Source organism: Myxine glutinosa, chromosome 1 (genome assembly GCF_964187855.1).
Source record: "Myxine glutinosa chromosome 1, kmMyxGlut1.1, whole genome shotgun sequence".
Taxonomy (NCBI): Eukaryota; Metazoa; Chordata; class Myxini; order Myxiniformes; family Myxinidae; genus Myxine; species Myxine glutinosa.
The window spans coordinates 31784335-31799947 of NC_136261.1; the positions used below are offsets into that span (position 1 = coordinate 31784335).

At 40.0% G+C, this 15613-nt stretch overlaps 1 protein-coding gene across 1 annotated transcript in view; it reads left to right on the forward strand.

Moving 5' to 3' along the window:
- The window catches only part of LOC137419146 (voltage-dependent T-type calcium channel subunit alpha-1G), a 640444-nt gene that overhangs the window by 597901 nt on the left and 26930 nt on the right, over positions 1-15613 (forward strand). The window contains 3 exon segments of the mRNA XM_078768309.1: positions 6458-6598; positions 10362-10505; positions 14837-14971. Coding sequence (XP_078624435.1) covers positions 6458-6598; positions 10362-10505; positions 14837-14971 — 420 coding nt within the window.

Consider the following 15613-nt stretch of genomic DNA (forward strand, 5'->3'; position numbering starts at 1 on the left):
GGGTCTTCAGGGTGTTTTGGGTGTTTGGGGTCTTCGGGGTGTTTTGGGTCTTTAGTGTGTCTTGGGTCTTCGGGATGTTTTTGGTCTTTGGGGTGTTTTGGGTCTTGCTGGTGAAACTGCTGCAAACTGCTGCAACAACTGGTGAAACTGCTGTGTTTTGGGTCTTCGGGGTGTTTTGGGTCTTCGGGGTGTTTTGGGTCTTCGGGGTGTTTGGGTCTTCGGGGTGTTTTGGGTCTTCATGGTGTTTTGGGTCTTCGGGGTATTTTGGGTCTTCAGGGGTCTTGGTGGTCTGAATGGTCTTTGGGAATTAAAGGGTCGTCAAAGGTCTGAGGGGTCGCAGCAGTCTTAATGCAATTAAGAGGGTTAATTAAGAGGGTGGTAATTTTATTTGAAGAAGATGAAGACGTTTTCGTCGCATATAAACAGAGCGACATAAGACATAACCATATACGTTTGCTCTATTATAATAAGATGCCGTGACAACACTGTGATAAATGGTGTCAAGACCGCAACCCCAGAAGGGCCTCTCACAGTACAAAGATGACAAAATTAAATGCTGTCACAAAGCAGATGAAGAGTGAAGATACCAACTAGTTTCAACCTTATTGGGGCTCGTCAGGGCGACAACACATCATTGTTCCATGCACTTAGTGACGTTGAAGCCTTGCGACTTTATACTGGTTAATGATACACCCCTGACTGTGATTGGTGAGGATGCCATATTGAGTCCCATTGCAGCTATTGCTGCATGATCTGGGACCAACAAGTGCCATCTTCCACATCAACACATTGTCTTCTGCCCCACCAATCACAACCAGGAGGCATCACTGTTGTTTTTGTTTTAGTGGTCGGGAGTTCTCCAACCTGGATGAAAAAAAAACAATGGTGATGCTTCTTGATCGAGTGTGCTGCCTTTTTACTCAATATATTTGTGTGTGTGTATATATATATATATATACTGTATATATTAATATATATACAGTCACGTGAAAAAGTAAGTACACCCCATGTAAAGTTTTGACTTTTTCAATATATTTCAACATACAGCTATTTGATCCTCATTTCAACAATATTGATAGATAGGATCTTGGAGGAACCTGTCTTATTTAAACCTCAGACATTTAGTTTGGTTTGCTCTTTGTTGTCGAAGTGTGCGGCGTCACCATGCCGAGGTCAAAAGAGCTATCTGAGGCCTTCAGAAAGAAGGTTATAGATGCCTACATGTCTGGGAAGGGATTTAAAAAGAACTCCAAACAATTTGAAATCAATCATTCGACTGTCCGGAAGATCATCTACAAGTGGAGAAGATTCCAAACAACTGCCAACTTGTTCAGGCCAGGCCGCCGCAGCAAGTTCAGCCCGAGAGCAGACCGCAAGATACTGAAAGAAGTCTCTAAGAACCCCCGGATGTCATCACGGGACCTACAGGTAGCTCTTGCCACTGCTGATGTCAAAGACCACGAGTCTACCATTAGAAAGAGGCTGCTCAAATTTGATCTACATGGAAGGTGTGCCAGGAGGAAAACTTTGCTGTCCAGAAAGAACATCAGGGCAAGACTAAAGTTTGCCAATGAACACCGAGGCAAAGACCAGCACTTCTGGAACAATGTGCTCTGGACAGATGAGTCAATGGTAGAGCTATTTGGCCACAGTACCAGAAGACATATTTGGCGAAAACCAAAGACAGCATTTGACCACAAGAACCTGATACCAACTGTAAAGCATGGTGGTGGAAATATTATGGTTTGGGGCAGCTTTGCTGCATCAGCGCCTGGGCAGCTCACCATCATAGAATCCACGATGAATTCTTCATTGTACCAGAGGGTGCTTGAGGATAATGTGAGGCCATCTGTTGGAAAGTTGAAGCTCAACCGAAGGTGGACCTTGCAACATGACAATGACCCTAAACATACCAGTAAATCCACCAAGGAATGGCTGAAAAGAAAGAAATGGAGGGTTCTGGAATGGCCAAGTCAAAGCCCGGATCTAAATCCCATCGAGATGTTGTGGGGGGATTTGAAACGAGCTGTGCATGCAATTGTGCATGCTGTGCAACAATTTTTTGTTGAATAAATGATTGAAAAGTCAATTTTTCATTGTTATTTGTTCAATTAGATCACCTTTATCTATAGATACTTTTTAAATGAAGATCAAATATTGATATGTCCACATATGTTAAAAAGATTTTAAAAACATTTCATGGGGTGTACTTAATTTTTCCACATGCGAAATTTGCATTTATGAATGGAATGAATGAAGGAATGAATGATCGTTTTAAGGCCATTTCCCCCGCTAGAGCAGGGGTTAGCCTTGCGGGCCCCATGACAATCATGGTTCCCTGTTTGAGGCATAGTTTTTATGGCCGGATGCCCTTCCTGACACCAACCCTTGGTCACGCTCCCATGATGCGCAGGGATACGGTGTACCTATTCTAAATCTGGGTACACACCATGATCATTCATCCCAGCAAGCTGGTACTCAATTTGCCGACCTCGGAAGGATGACAGGCTGAGTCAACCCCCCTGGCGTTAATTCAGCGATCGACCGGGATTCGAACCCAGGATCCTAGGATCCCAAGCCGGCACCTTAACCACTAAGCCAACACCAGGCTGAAATTTGCATTTATGTTTGTTTAGATTATACAATGGACTACAAAATGTAAATGTTTCATGATATTTTATCAATATTGTTGAAATGAAGATCAAATCGCTGTATGTTGAAATATGTTGAAAAAGTCAAAACTTTACATGGGGTGTACTTACTTTTTCACGTGACTGTATATATGTATAATTAATTTGTTTGTTTGTTTGTTTGTTTATTTCAACAACTTTTATGTATTTTATTTTATATACAACAGCTTGTTTGTTTGTTTATTTCTGGTGCCATACCATGAGCTCCTGTTTGCATTTTAGTCTGTCAGGCTTTTAGATGTATTTTTTAAAAGGTTATGACTCATCGAAGATCGACATTATGAAATAAATAAATGTGCAACTAAATGAAGGCACAATAATCTCAAGAGTGATGAGCAGCAGACACTTAACAGCTTCCTGTTCCCCCAATTTCACAGTAACTTATAAATTTGATGGTAAAAACACAAATAATTATCAATTCAATAAAGCAGCATAAAAAGAGGAGAATAATAAAGAAGATTAATTATGGTTAGGATAAATATATGAGAGGCAAACTGGTAATTTAAAGCAGTAAGACAACAACATGTATACTGAAAAATCACAGCGATTGTAGCTCCATGAGTCTGGAAAAGATGACCCATGAAGAACAACCAATGATGTGAGAATATAGGAAGTGGGAGGGAGCAGGTTAGCTCCATGAGTCTGGAAAAGGTGACCCAGGAAGAACAACCAATGATGTGAGAATATAGGATGTGGGAGGGAGGAGGATAGCTCCATGAGTCTGGAAAAGTCTGTCTTCAAGCCGTCTCGAGTGCAGATAGAAAATCTACAAGCCGATAACTGTCTTGTTATCAAGGAACTCTACAAGCCGATAACAGTCTTGTTATCAAGAAACTCTACAAGCCGATAACAGTCCTGTTATCAAGAAACTCTACAAGCCGATAACAGTCTTGTTATCAAGAAACTCTACAAGCCGATAACAGTCTTGTTATCAAGAAACTCTACAAGCCGATAACAGTCTTGTTATCAAGAAACTCTACAAGCCGATAACAGTCTTGTTATCAAGAAACTCTACAAGCTGATAACAGTCTTGTTATCAAGAAACTCTTCAAGCCAATAACAGTCTTGTTATCAAGAAACTATACAAGCTGATAACAGTCTTGTTATCAAGAAACTCTACAAGCCCATAAAAGTCTTGTTATCAAGAAACTCTACAAGCCGATAACAGTCTTGTTATCAAGAAACTCGACAAGCCGATAACAGTCTTGTTATCAAGAAACTCTACAAGCCGATAAAAGTCTTGTTATCAAGAAACTCTGCAAGCCGATAACAGTCTTGTTATCAAGAAACTCTACAAGCCGATAACAGTCTTGTTATCAAGAAACTCGACAAGCCGTTAACAGTCTTGTTATCAAGAAACTCTACAAGCCGATAAAAGTCTTGTTATCAAGAAACTCTGCAAGCCGATAACAGTCTTGTTATCAAGAAACTCTACAAGCCGATAACAGTCTTGTTATCAAGAAACTCTACAAGCCGATAAAAGTCTTGTTATCAAGAAACTCTGCAAGCCGATAACAGTCTTGTTATCAAGAAACTCTACAAGCCGATAACAGTCTTGTTATCAAGAAACTCGACAAGCCGATAACAGTCTTGTTATCAAGAAACTCTACAAGCCGATAATAGTCTTGTTATCAAGAAACTCTACAAGCCGATAACCTTGGAAGTAGGCTTCAATATCTGATTATGAATTGATTGTCCTTCGCTGTTAAAACACTGTCATGTGATGAGTAGAGGGTCGATGATAAACATCCCGGTTAAGCAGAATGCCAACCATGCATGCTCAGCCACCAATTCAAGGAATAGCCATTGGTGGTGTGGTCTTGCACAGAGTGACACACAAACTGCCCCTTCTAACAAACTTCTTCTGAAATAAAAAAAAATCATCAAAGCTTACTCATTGGTTGAGCTCTGGGCAGCATGATCATTGGGTGACATTAATGATGCTACGATGATGTGCTACCCGTTTTATTTTACCGTCTAGCGAGACGCTGCTTATTAGAAGCCCAGAAACTGCAAACCGTTTACCGACCGTTATCTGGAAGTCGCCATCACAAAAAAACCAGAAAGTTTTCAACTCATTTCGTCCAGCGATTTAGGAATGCACAGGAGTGAAACAAACATACAAACAAACATACACTTCTTGAATAAGATACAGCATTATGTGACATCAATATTTTCATAGGAATTTATGCTCATGTAGGAGCTTGGGTTATAGAATCGTAAGACGGGAACACCAAGAAAGCTAATCCTTTTTCTTCACACCTCCTACCCATTCCTATTTATGTTGTGGTTCTCTATCTGCTTCTAATCTTCATTCTCATGATGGGTTTTATTCAAGGCAACATTAGTTTTGTGTTCCTTATTGTGCATGGCATTTCCTGCTGGTCTTGTTCTTTGTTTTAAATTGCCTTTTTTTTTTTTTGGTATACAAGATCGAGGCTCGTGTAAGACCTAGCATTAATCACAAAAAGACAAACTGACACATAAAACATAAGATAAAGGGAGCGGGAGACAAGATGGCGAGAGAGAGGGAAGCACACAACCACAACAGTAGAGAAAAGGGACATCGGGAGATCTGTGGGAGGGAGAGGGCTTGGGGGGAGGAGGCACGGGAAGGGGGGGGGGGGACACTGCTAAGGGACACTAAGGGTGGGGGTAAAGGGGGGAGGAGGACAAAAACACAGGGACACTGCTAAGATTTCCAGGAAAGAAGTCGGAATTTCAAAAAGTGGATCTAGGGTGAATTAACGGCGGTAGAAAAGATCAAGATTTTGGATGGGGGAAGATAAGAGATGGTGATGAACAGCTGTTTTAAAGACCTGGAGGGGGAAGAGTGGGATTGAAGGGAGTGGGGGGAGTTTGTTCCAGAGGCGGGAGAAAAGTGGAATGAAAGAGTGAAGGTGAATAGAGAGTCTTTATTTTGGCAGTTTAACCATAATCTTTATGTTTAACCATCATGAATAGAGAGTCTTTTCATCTATTTTATTTTCTACTTGCAAAATTACCCATCCTCAGTGATGGGAAAACTTCAAATTTATCTATTAATTTAAATTATTTAATGGGATTTAAAAGGTTAATTATGTTGCACTCTCAGTTTCACTCAGAGCCAAAGCTCTGAGCTACCTGTACCGCCCACCACAAAATGGTGGTGCAACATCATCGGGCGGCGGATGTTGGATTTGTCTTAAAAGAGGGCAAAATGTAGATACTTCAAATAGTGTGTTACTCCATGAAGATCAGTATGAAATCTACTTTAATTCGGGTATCGATGTTGATTTTTAAGATCACTGGAATGGACAATGAAGTGATTGACTCTATTGCCTCAAGAAAAGTGAAATGAGAATGCAAAATAGGCAATCGGCAGCTTTTCAAATGCAGCGCGGGAAGCGGCCGCCGTAAATGGGAGACAGACGAACGCACGGGCAGGCATCACGGTTCGAAATATATAATAGATGCACACAGCATTGTGAGCTATTTCCTACCAATAAATAAATAGATCACACTGTCAAGCCCTGAAATAGCTTTTGTTTCTCGTTTTGAAATTTATCTTGGAGACAGACCCATGAGTTGACAGTTATTCATATTATAAGAAGCAATTTTAGATTTTTTTTTTTTTTTTTTGAATGGATGATGCACTTTTCAATTTGTATTTCAAGTTTACCGTTTGAAATTGCAACACCTTGTTCATTATATTTAATAATAGTACTTGTTATTACCACTGTTAGTTATTCCGTGCTATAGATGTGATGAATCTGTTCACGTGGCAGGTCGAGCTGGAGATCGCAGGTTTAAATGAAGCGAACATGTCTGGAAATATTGAAGAACAAACACAAGTTGGAGGGAGCAATCAGTCATTGAATGTCGACCGTTCAGGAATGAAGTCATACCTTCAGCCTCACCAATCACCGGTAGGTTTTGGAAATATTTTGGTGTTTTTACACCCAGTGGATGCTTTTTTTAAAGTTCAGATGTTTCTCTGTTTGGTGAACTTGAAAGGACATCCACTCTTTAGATACTCGTAGAACTCAACTGTTGTGGGACCTGGAATGATATGCCATATCAGTTATTACCAGGTGGATCCTTAGCAACAGGAGGTACTGTACCTGCAGCCAAGGAAAAGACAATTCAAATAACTGTTCAGACTATTACCATGAGATTCTGTTGCTCTCTGCAGGACCTATAAGATAAGTCTTACTGCAGTATTAAGAGGTATGAGAAAATCGTTTTCTCGGGTTTCATAGGACAGGACAACTCTCCCTGGTGGGAGGGAGGAGAATCATCCACGGACACATTTTTTCTGGCTGTAGTAAGCAGGAGAATCTGCTTCTTTTCATTCAGATGGCTGTTTTTGTCCATCGAGTTAAATCTCAGTCGATTGTTTTTATTGCACTTCAGCTTGCAGTTCATTAGGATTAATGGATCCAAGGTTCTCACCAAGACCTTCTCAGGCAAGAGCATTCCAATAGTAGTACTATAGTAACTACAAAGTATCAAAACACCACAGTTTAAATATTATTGTATTGTTAAGGCAGATTTTGTAGTTGAACTGCAGTAACTATGAAGTGCTATAATATAGTTATACTGCAGTACAATTCTGTGGTGCTAGTACTCAGCTGGTAAATTGAAAAAAATAGTTGGACTTCTTTTCTACTATAGTATGTTATACGACAATGCAACACACTTCAGTACACTACCAAACAACGACATATCACTGCAGTTCCACTGTATTTATAACTAGGTTACCTACAGTGCCACTATAGTCTTACTTCACCTGCCTAAACAGTCTCTGCAGTTTCACTCACCTCATTATAGTATTTTTACAGCTCTAAAACCTCTCTGGGCATACCACCAGTACAACCACAAATCTTCAACTCATTCTGTCTAACAGTTTAGTCGTGCATATAAAGTCAAACTACAAACAAACAAATCCACAAGCCAAATTATATGTACTGTAGTATTATACTATATTTAATATATTCTTACTCATGTAGTCAACTGTCTTTCTATTACAGCAACTACAAAAATTGTACAACATAGTTAAATAAGCATTACTACAATTAACTGTAGTTGATATAGAGTTACTATTATTACCTCAGCCACCAAAGGTGCTTGGTCCTTACCCCTGTTTATGACGAAAATTGAAAATTTTCGTCACATGTTGATCCCGTTTGTTTGTTTGTTTCTCTGTGTAACGAACGCTCTCAGCGTCGCGAATGCTCTCAGCTATCTTCGTCTGTCAATGTTTTTGACTATATAGGTCAAAGGTCAAGTCAAAGGTCAAGGTTCTCTCGTTTCTATGGGCGATATCTCAGCCATCCTTTGAGCTAGGAAACTGAAATTTGGGCACAAGTGTGAACAAGTGATTTGGAAAAAACTTAATTTTTTTGATTAGTTCCTTAATTATTATCGATTAATTAAGTACTTATTTATTTTCTCTCTCATCTAGGCAATATCTCAGGCACCTTTTGAGCTAGGAAGCTGATATTTGGACACAACAGTGACCAAGTGATTTGGCTGCAAAGAGTATTTTTGATTTATGATTAATCAATTAATTATTTGTTTAATTTTCCAATTAATTAATTTTCAAAAAGTTAAGAATTCGGATGAAACAGTGGTAGTTTAGTTTAGGTATGCTATCAGCCAATTGATTAAGAAATTCATTATTTTACAATTATTATTTATTTATTTTAATTACACAATGAATCAATTAATCAATCAATTATTGATTCTCTCAATCTCCCGAGAGTGATGGTGTAGTCCAACTACTGTACTCGTAAAAAGTAAAAACCCCATCAAATATGACAGGTTGTAACAGTTTATTCGATAGTGCAGCCTGGTGAGCGTGCCAGGGTCTGAAACCTCAGCCGAGTGTCAGGTGTTCTTCTATCTTCTTTATTTATTAGACACAGACATCATACGGATGTAAATGAACACTCGTTTTACATTGCGTGCGTTGCACATCATGTGCAGTGAATTTCACCTCCCTATGCCTTGTATTTATTGTTATTTTAAAAACCGCTTCTGTACACCACCCTTGAGGCTCAGTTTGCAAGCCACCCTCTGCAATTCCAATGGAAGAGACATAATTTCTCTTTTATGGAAAATGTTTTTCGAGTTTGGTTTGTCCTCAAAAATAGACCGTAGTGAACACACATTCGTGTTAAAAATTGGCCTTTAAACCTACCCTTATGAAGGGGGACAGACATCTGTACAGACAGTTGAACAAACAAGCACACAAGCTGACAGTGTTTTATGTCATAGATAGGTCTTGCCTGGGCTTCCTCTCACCTTAGCAGAGTGCTTTTACTGATAGTAAACGGCAGCTGCAAATAGTTTGAATACAGCAACTTGGTCAAAATATCCAATAAAGTTTCACCAAGCTTCTTGCTAGAAAGGGACTAACTGTCACTGAAGTCATTTGGAAGTCGGCAGCATTGTCACCCTGAAGGTTAAAGTTGAAGGATACATCCGATGAGTGGGACATAATCGCCATTAATATTTAACATTCGAACATTACAATCGCAGGATTTCTGATACTTCACCATCACGGGAATCACGATTGGTAGCGCAGGGTTCCAAACGACACGATATGCATGCTCCCTTCTATCTGAAACTATCTATGGTTTATCTATCTAACTATCTGAAATGCAGACCTCTATATGCAACTGAATCAGCCTAAGTTCCTTTTCGAAGCAAATACAGTACTTCATATCCCATTGTTCGTTTTCACCCCTCTGCCCAAATTGGGCTAAGGGGTATTGTCGTCCGGGCGTCCGTCAACTTTTGGTTTCCGTCAATTTCAAGGAGAACGGCTTGTCCGATTAAATCCATTTTTGCAGTGTGTGTTGGGGTTTAGTAGAGGAAGCTTCCTTTCGAAAATGGGCGCGCTGCCATTTTCAATATGACCGCCATGGCAGCCATCCAGGCGTCCGTCAACTTTTGGTTTCCGTCAATTTCGAGCAGAATGGCTTGTTCGATTAAATCCATTTTTGCAGTGTGTGTTGGGGTTGGGTAGAGGAAGGTTCTTTTCGAAAATGGGCGTGCTGCGATTTTCAATATGGCCGCCACGGTAGCCATCTTGAAATTGGTTTCCGTCAATTTCGAGCAGAACGGCTTGTCCGATTAAATCCATGTTTGCAGTGCAGGTTGGGGTTGAATCGAGGATGGTTCCTTTCGAAAATGGGCACGCTGCGATTTTCAATATGGCCGCCACGGCAGCCATCTTGAAATTGGTTTCCACCATGTATGGGCTGAGGGGTTACGCCCGCTTTGCGGTGCTATTTATTTAGTTATGGAATAAAAGCCCCTCAGGCACAATCAGGATACTTAACAGCATTGTTCAATTGTGGTTAATGGACACCTCTTCTATTTGTTTGAAAACGTGGTATCAGTTCTCTTTCGTCCGTATTGGCACATGACATTATGCTCGTATTTGATTGGTAGTTTTGAATCACATCAGAGATTGAACACTCTTGGCTTTTCCTATTTTGAAGCTATAGACACTTAAAATCTTGATGGCTGTCATCGTTATATTGTTGCATCATCCTGACATGATAGTGTGATTGTGACAGCAGTATTGCACTTGATTATTGTGATCCTTGATATAACATAGTGTTTTGTTGTTTTTGTTTTGTTTACGTGATTGTTTGCCTGCTTATACACACTGGGCAGGATAAAGTAGCTTTGGATGATGTCTCCCTGGTGGTGCATGATTCTTTGGAGGGTGAACTCCTTATGATGGACAACATCTCAGGCTCTGTGTGCCACCATTATGCCACACCTACTCCGGGAAGGCGCAGGGAAGGCAAGCCTGAGGTGAGTATGTGTATGAGCCGTAAAGTCAAATCGTTCACAATGGAGATGAGTTAAACAATGGGATATATGAAGGAGAAGAGAAAGAATTGTTTTTTTTGCAGTTATTTTTGTGCCTCTCCGTTACCCTTTGCCCCTTTCGCCCCCGCCCCTTTCCCCTCTGTCTGTTGGTTTGTCGTCTTGTGTGTTTGTATGTCAATCGCCTACAGGTCACAATTTTAAAACGATCTTCAAAAAACTTCACCAAACAGTAGAGTTGGTCATAAGGAAGAAGCCTATTGATTTTGAGGTCAATAGGTCAACATAGGCCAAAGGTCAACAACTTTGACGAATTTCTAAAATCCTAAATTGTCATTTGATTGATTTGAAATTTGAAGTCAATTTACATATCAGGTCACTGAATTCAGCCACCAATTATTTTTGAGGTCAACATCGGCCAAAAGTTCAACATAAGCTAAATTTCTGAAATCGTCAATTTTCATCTGATTGACTTGAAATTTGAAGAGGATTTGGATACTTGATCATTGAATTCAACCACCAATATTTTTAGGTCAACATAGGCCAAAGATCAAAAACTTAAGTGGATTTTCTAAAATCCTCAATTTTCATCCGATTATTATTTATTTATTTTTTCTATACATGATCGAGGCTCGTGTAAGAGCTAGCACATTAAACGCACATTAGCACATAAAACGCAAAAACATAAACGGACACATAAAACAATAAAGGGAGGGGGAGACAAGATGGGGAGAGAGAATTGAAGGAGGTTCTGTTCTCAAAGTGGTATTTCAAGACCAGAGAGGATGAGGTTGGGGCTACAATTTCAGTGGGAAAGAGGGGACATTGCCAATTTCTAATTAACCTGAAATTTGAAGAGGATTTGCATATCAGATCACTGAATTCAACAAAAAATTATTTTTGAGGTCAACATTGGTCACAAGGTCAACATTGGTCACAGGTTAACAACTTGGGTGAAATTTCTGAAATCTTCAATTTTCATCTGATTGACTTGAAATTTGAAAAGGATTTGCAAATCAGGTCACTGAATTCAACCACCAATTATTGTAAAGGTCAAATTTGTTTTAGGGGTTTCATAAGTATCATGCTCTGCACAACATCTTTCTTGTTTTTTTTTTTTATACAGAGTTGTGGTTCATGGAGCAGCCAGAACATAGAACGTATCGGGATGCAACAGAACAAAAAGATCAACACAACGGGTTTGGGGGACAAAATAGAGAGACACGGATAAGGGATCTGAGGAAGAATGAACTCACAGGGTGGATGGGATGGATAAAGAAGCAAACTCTCAGGAAAGAAAACAGCAAAGTAGGAAAGAGGTAGACTTGGGGAGAGTTAAATGGGGTAGAAAAGATCATGGTTTTGGATAGGGGAGGACTTGAAATGGTGGTGAACAGCTGTCTTGAAACCCTTAAAGGGAAGAATGAGATTAAAGAGAATGTGTAAATTGATTCCACAGGTGGGGAATAAGAGGAACAAATGAGTGGAGGTGAACATTGACTGTGGATTTTGGGAGTTTCACTAGAGGGGGCTTTATTGACAGACCTTGTGCACCCTGGAGAAACCTGGGGAGACAGAACACAGAAAGGGTAGAGGGCGAGGGGCCGAAAAAAATTGGCCTGTCTTGTGGGGTAATTGCGATATTCATGATTCTTCACAAACATACTCGTCAACACCTGTGGAAAATCATTTATATTCAGTTTAAACATCATTAGTCTGAAATGAAACACATATAAACTTGTATATATTATTATGTTAGGTACCATTACAACCTTGTAGGATAAAATATGTAACTAGAAAGTCACTCGGTAGAGAGCATACCTCCACCAGGCTGAACAGTTTACGTTTTGTATCCCACTGACGGGCGGGATCTGGATCCGGACCTGAACCAAAATGTGATTGGCTTGTTCTTGTCATCTACATAACTCATCCATCAAGTTTTGTCCAATTCCGTTCATAACGTTTTGAGATATCCTGCTATACAGTGCCTTCAGAAAGTATTCACACCCTTTGACTTTTTTTCACATGTTGTTGTGTTGCAGCCTGAATTTTAAATTGATTGAATTGGGATTTCTTTTATCACTGATCTACACATAATATACACATAATGTGAAAGTGGAATTTTATCTTTAGAAGCTTTTTTCAAAATAATTAAAAATGAAAATCTGAAATATCTTGTCAATAAATATTCAACCCCTTTGTTATGACAATCCAAATGGAGCTCAGGTGCATCCAATTTCCTGTGATCATCCCTGAGATGTCTCTACAACTTGATTGAAGTCTTCCTATGGCCAATTCAAATGATTGGACATGATTTAGAAAGAAACACACCTTTCTATATAAGGTCCCACAGTTGACAGTGCATGTCAGAGCAGAAACTACCATGAAGTCCAAGGAACTGTGCGTATAACTCTGAGATCAAGAACCCAATTCCCACGCTGCCAGAACTACAGAGTTCCTTGTTTGAGATGGGAGAACCTGCTGGAAGGACAAATCTCTGCAGAACTTCACAAATCTAGGCTTTATGGGAGAGTGGCCAGATGGAAGCCACTCCTGAGAAAACGACACATGACAGCACGTCTTGAGTTTGCAAAAACGCACATGAAAGACTGAGAGCATGAGGCAAAATATTATGGGATCGGATGAGCCGAATATTGAACACTTTGGACTGAATGCCAAGTCCTACAACTGGTGGAAACTGAGCACAGCTCATCAACCATCTAACACCATCCATACCGTGAAGCATGGTGGAGGCGGCATCATCATGCTGTGGAGATGCTTTTCAGTGGCAAGGACTGGGAGACTTGTAAGGATACAGGGACAATGGATAAAGGCAAATCCTTGAGGAGAACCTGTGACAGGGTGCAAAAGACCTCAGACAAAATGTGAAAAAGTCGACAAGTGTGGAAAAAGGCTGTAACAACAAAATGTGAAAGAGTCAAGGGGTGTGGCTACTTTCTGAAGGCACTGTGTATCGTTTTTTCCCCCATCACTCAATAGTGAATAATTACTTGAAAAATTATCTTATTCAGATACGTATCCAGATCATCACCAAAGTCTAACCGATTCATCCTTGCCACAGACCCAGCTTGTCCCAGCTGGGCAGACCCAGCTACGTTTCGTCTGAATCCATCCATAACATTGTGCGATATCCTGCTCACAAACAAACACACAAACAAACAGGGGGCGAAAACATAACCTCCATCCACCTTCAGTGGCAGAGGTAATCCGTCCTTTTCAGAATATTATTTTCAACAAATATATTATCAGTATGATAACATATACCAGCAATACAAATAATTATCATGGCCTTTTTAAAATTATCAATAAGATTCTATCCAATTGAATTTTTGATGATGGAGTTATGGAAGCTTTAATTGGATGGTCGATGTGAGATAGCATTATAGGATAATATATGGATTATAGGATTATGTGAGATATTAGGATAAGTCTTGTTTTCTTATCCAAAGTAAGTTATTGTCTTCACAACTGCCCCATAAACGATTTTTAAAATTATCAATAAGATTCTATCCAATTGAATTTTTGATGATGGAGTTATGGAAGCTTTAATTGGATGGTCGATGTGAGATAGCATTATAGGATAATATATGGATTATAGGATTATGTGAGATATTAGGATAAGTCTTGTTTTCTTATCCAAAGTAAGTTATTGTCTTCACAACTGCCCCATAAACGATGTAGTCATCTTCGCCAAAGCATTTCATGACCCTTCTTCCTTGATCTTGGTTCTCTGTTCGGTATCCTGAACGTCTGCACCGGAGGGATTTCTGGCACGATACGGTATAACACGCAATATTGAACAAAAAGTGCACAGTATTCTGAACAAAAGGACTAATGAGGTTAAGCGGGTTTGAAAGGATGAATAATGATATGAATACATGAATTGCCTTGACACAAGCAACACCAAAATAATAGCTAGCATCATGTGAGCAAAAAAAGACCCAATCTGACTAAGTAGACCCAGAGAGGATAGCTGAGGGTCATTTATCAGTTGAAAATCCTTTTCTTGTGGCTATAGTCACTTGCGAACTCAGTATCTGTCTCGAGGGAGATGTCTCGGTCCCTTTTTTTTTAAAGAAATCTTCCCTGACCTTGACTTTCGCCTTAATGAAGGCTGACTGCGGCTATGTCCTCGCCAATTAGGGACAGTAATACAGTGGGGATGCATGAAATTCCTTGCAAATGACAGAACTTGTTACCAAATGGTTTATTCGCTTACCAAGCAAAAACAAATGGATGGCAATATGGTACCGTGCACCACTGTAGCTGATGTCCAACATGCGTTCATTCCGCAGGCTTTGCTTGCTGAAATGGAGGCATCATCGACAACATCGGACAAGCTTTCAGAAAAATCCTGGTCACTTGCGCTGACAGATGACTCCTGTCCAGACGTGTCCACTCCAACCCCAATGTCTTGCAAGGACTCGCACGTGAGCTTATGCTTGCCCGTTTCACTTCCTCCATGCATTACCAGAAACGATATAACGTGGAAACGCACATCCACTTTATCAGGGCTCAAATAATTTTGGGGAAATAAAATTTACCCAACCTAGGCAGATATTTGTACCTGTCTAAGTTGAAAAGCCTGTTTTCCCAGAAAAGCCTGAAAAAGGGAAAGCCTGTTTAGCTTCCCTTCCAAAGAATGTACACTAACTAATCATTGATGAGATGCTATGATTGTGCATGTGTGTGATGACGGTGTACAGTTGCATTGCAATAGAGGTTTCGCAGTGACACAAACTGGTGACATCACCACCTGTTGGTCTAACATTGTGTAGATCATCAGGATCACTCAAATATCTGGATAAATATCTGCAACTGGAAGTAGGTCTAGCTTATTTCTTGGTGTTAGTCATTTATCTAAGCAGAGCAGGTGCTGGTAAATCCAGATTATTATAAGTCGCTGGGGTCGCAGATCATAACTTGCTGACCCTCATGGAGAAGCACTCTCATATGGAGCAGCTGCCTAACCCACAGTACCCCGATATGTACAATTATCTAGTAAACACTTCCTCATACTACACAAAGGAAGAAAGCTTAAAAGATCCTGGACAGCTACAATATTTTGTGGC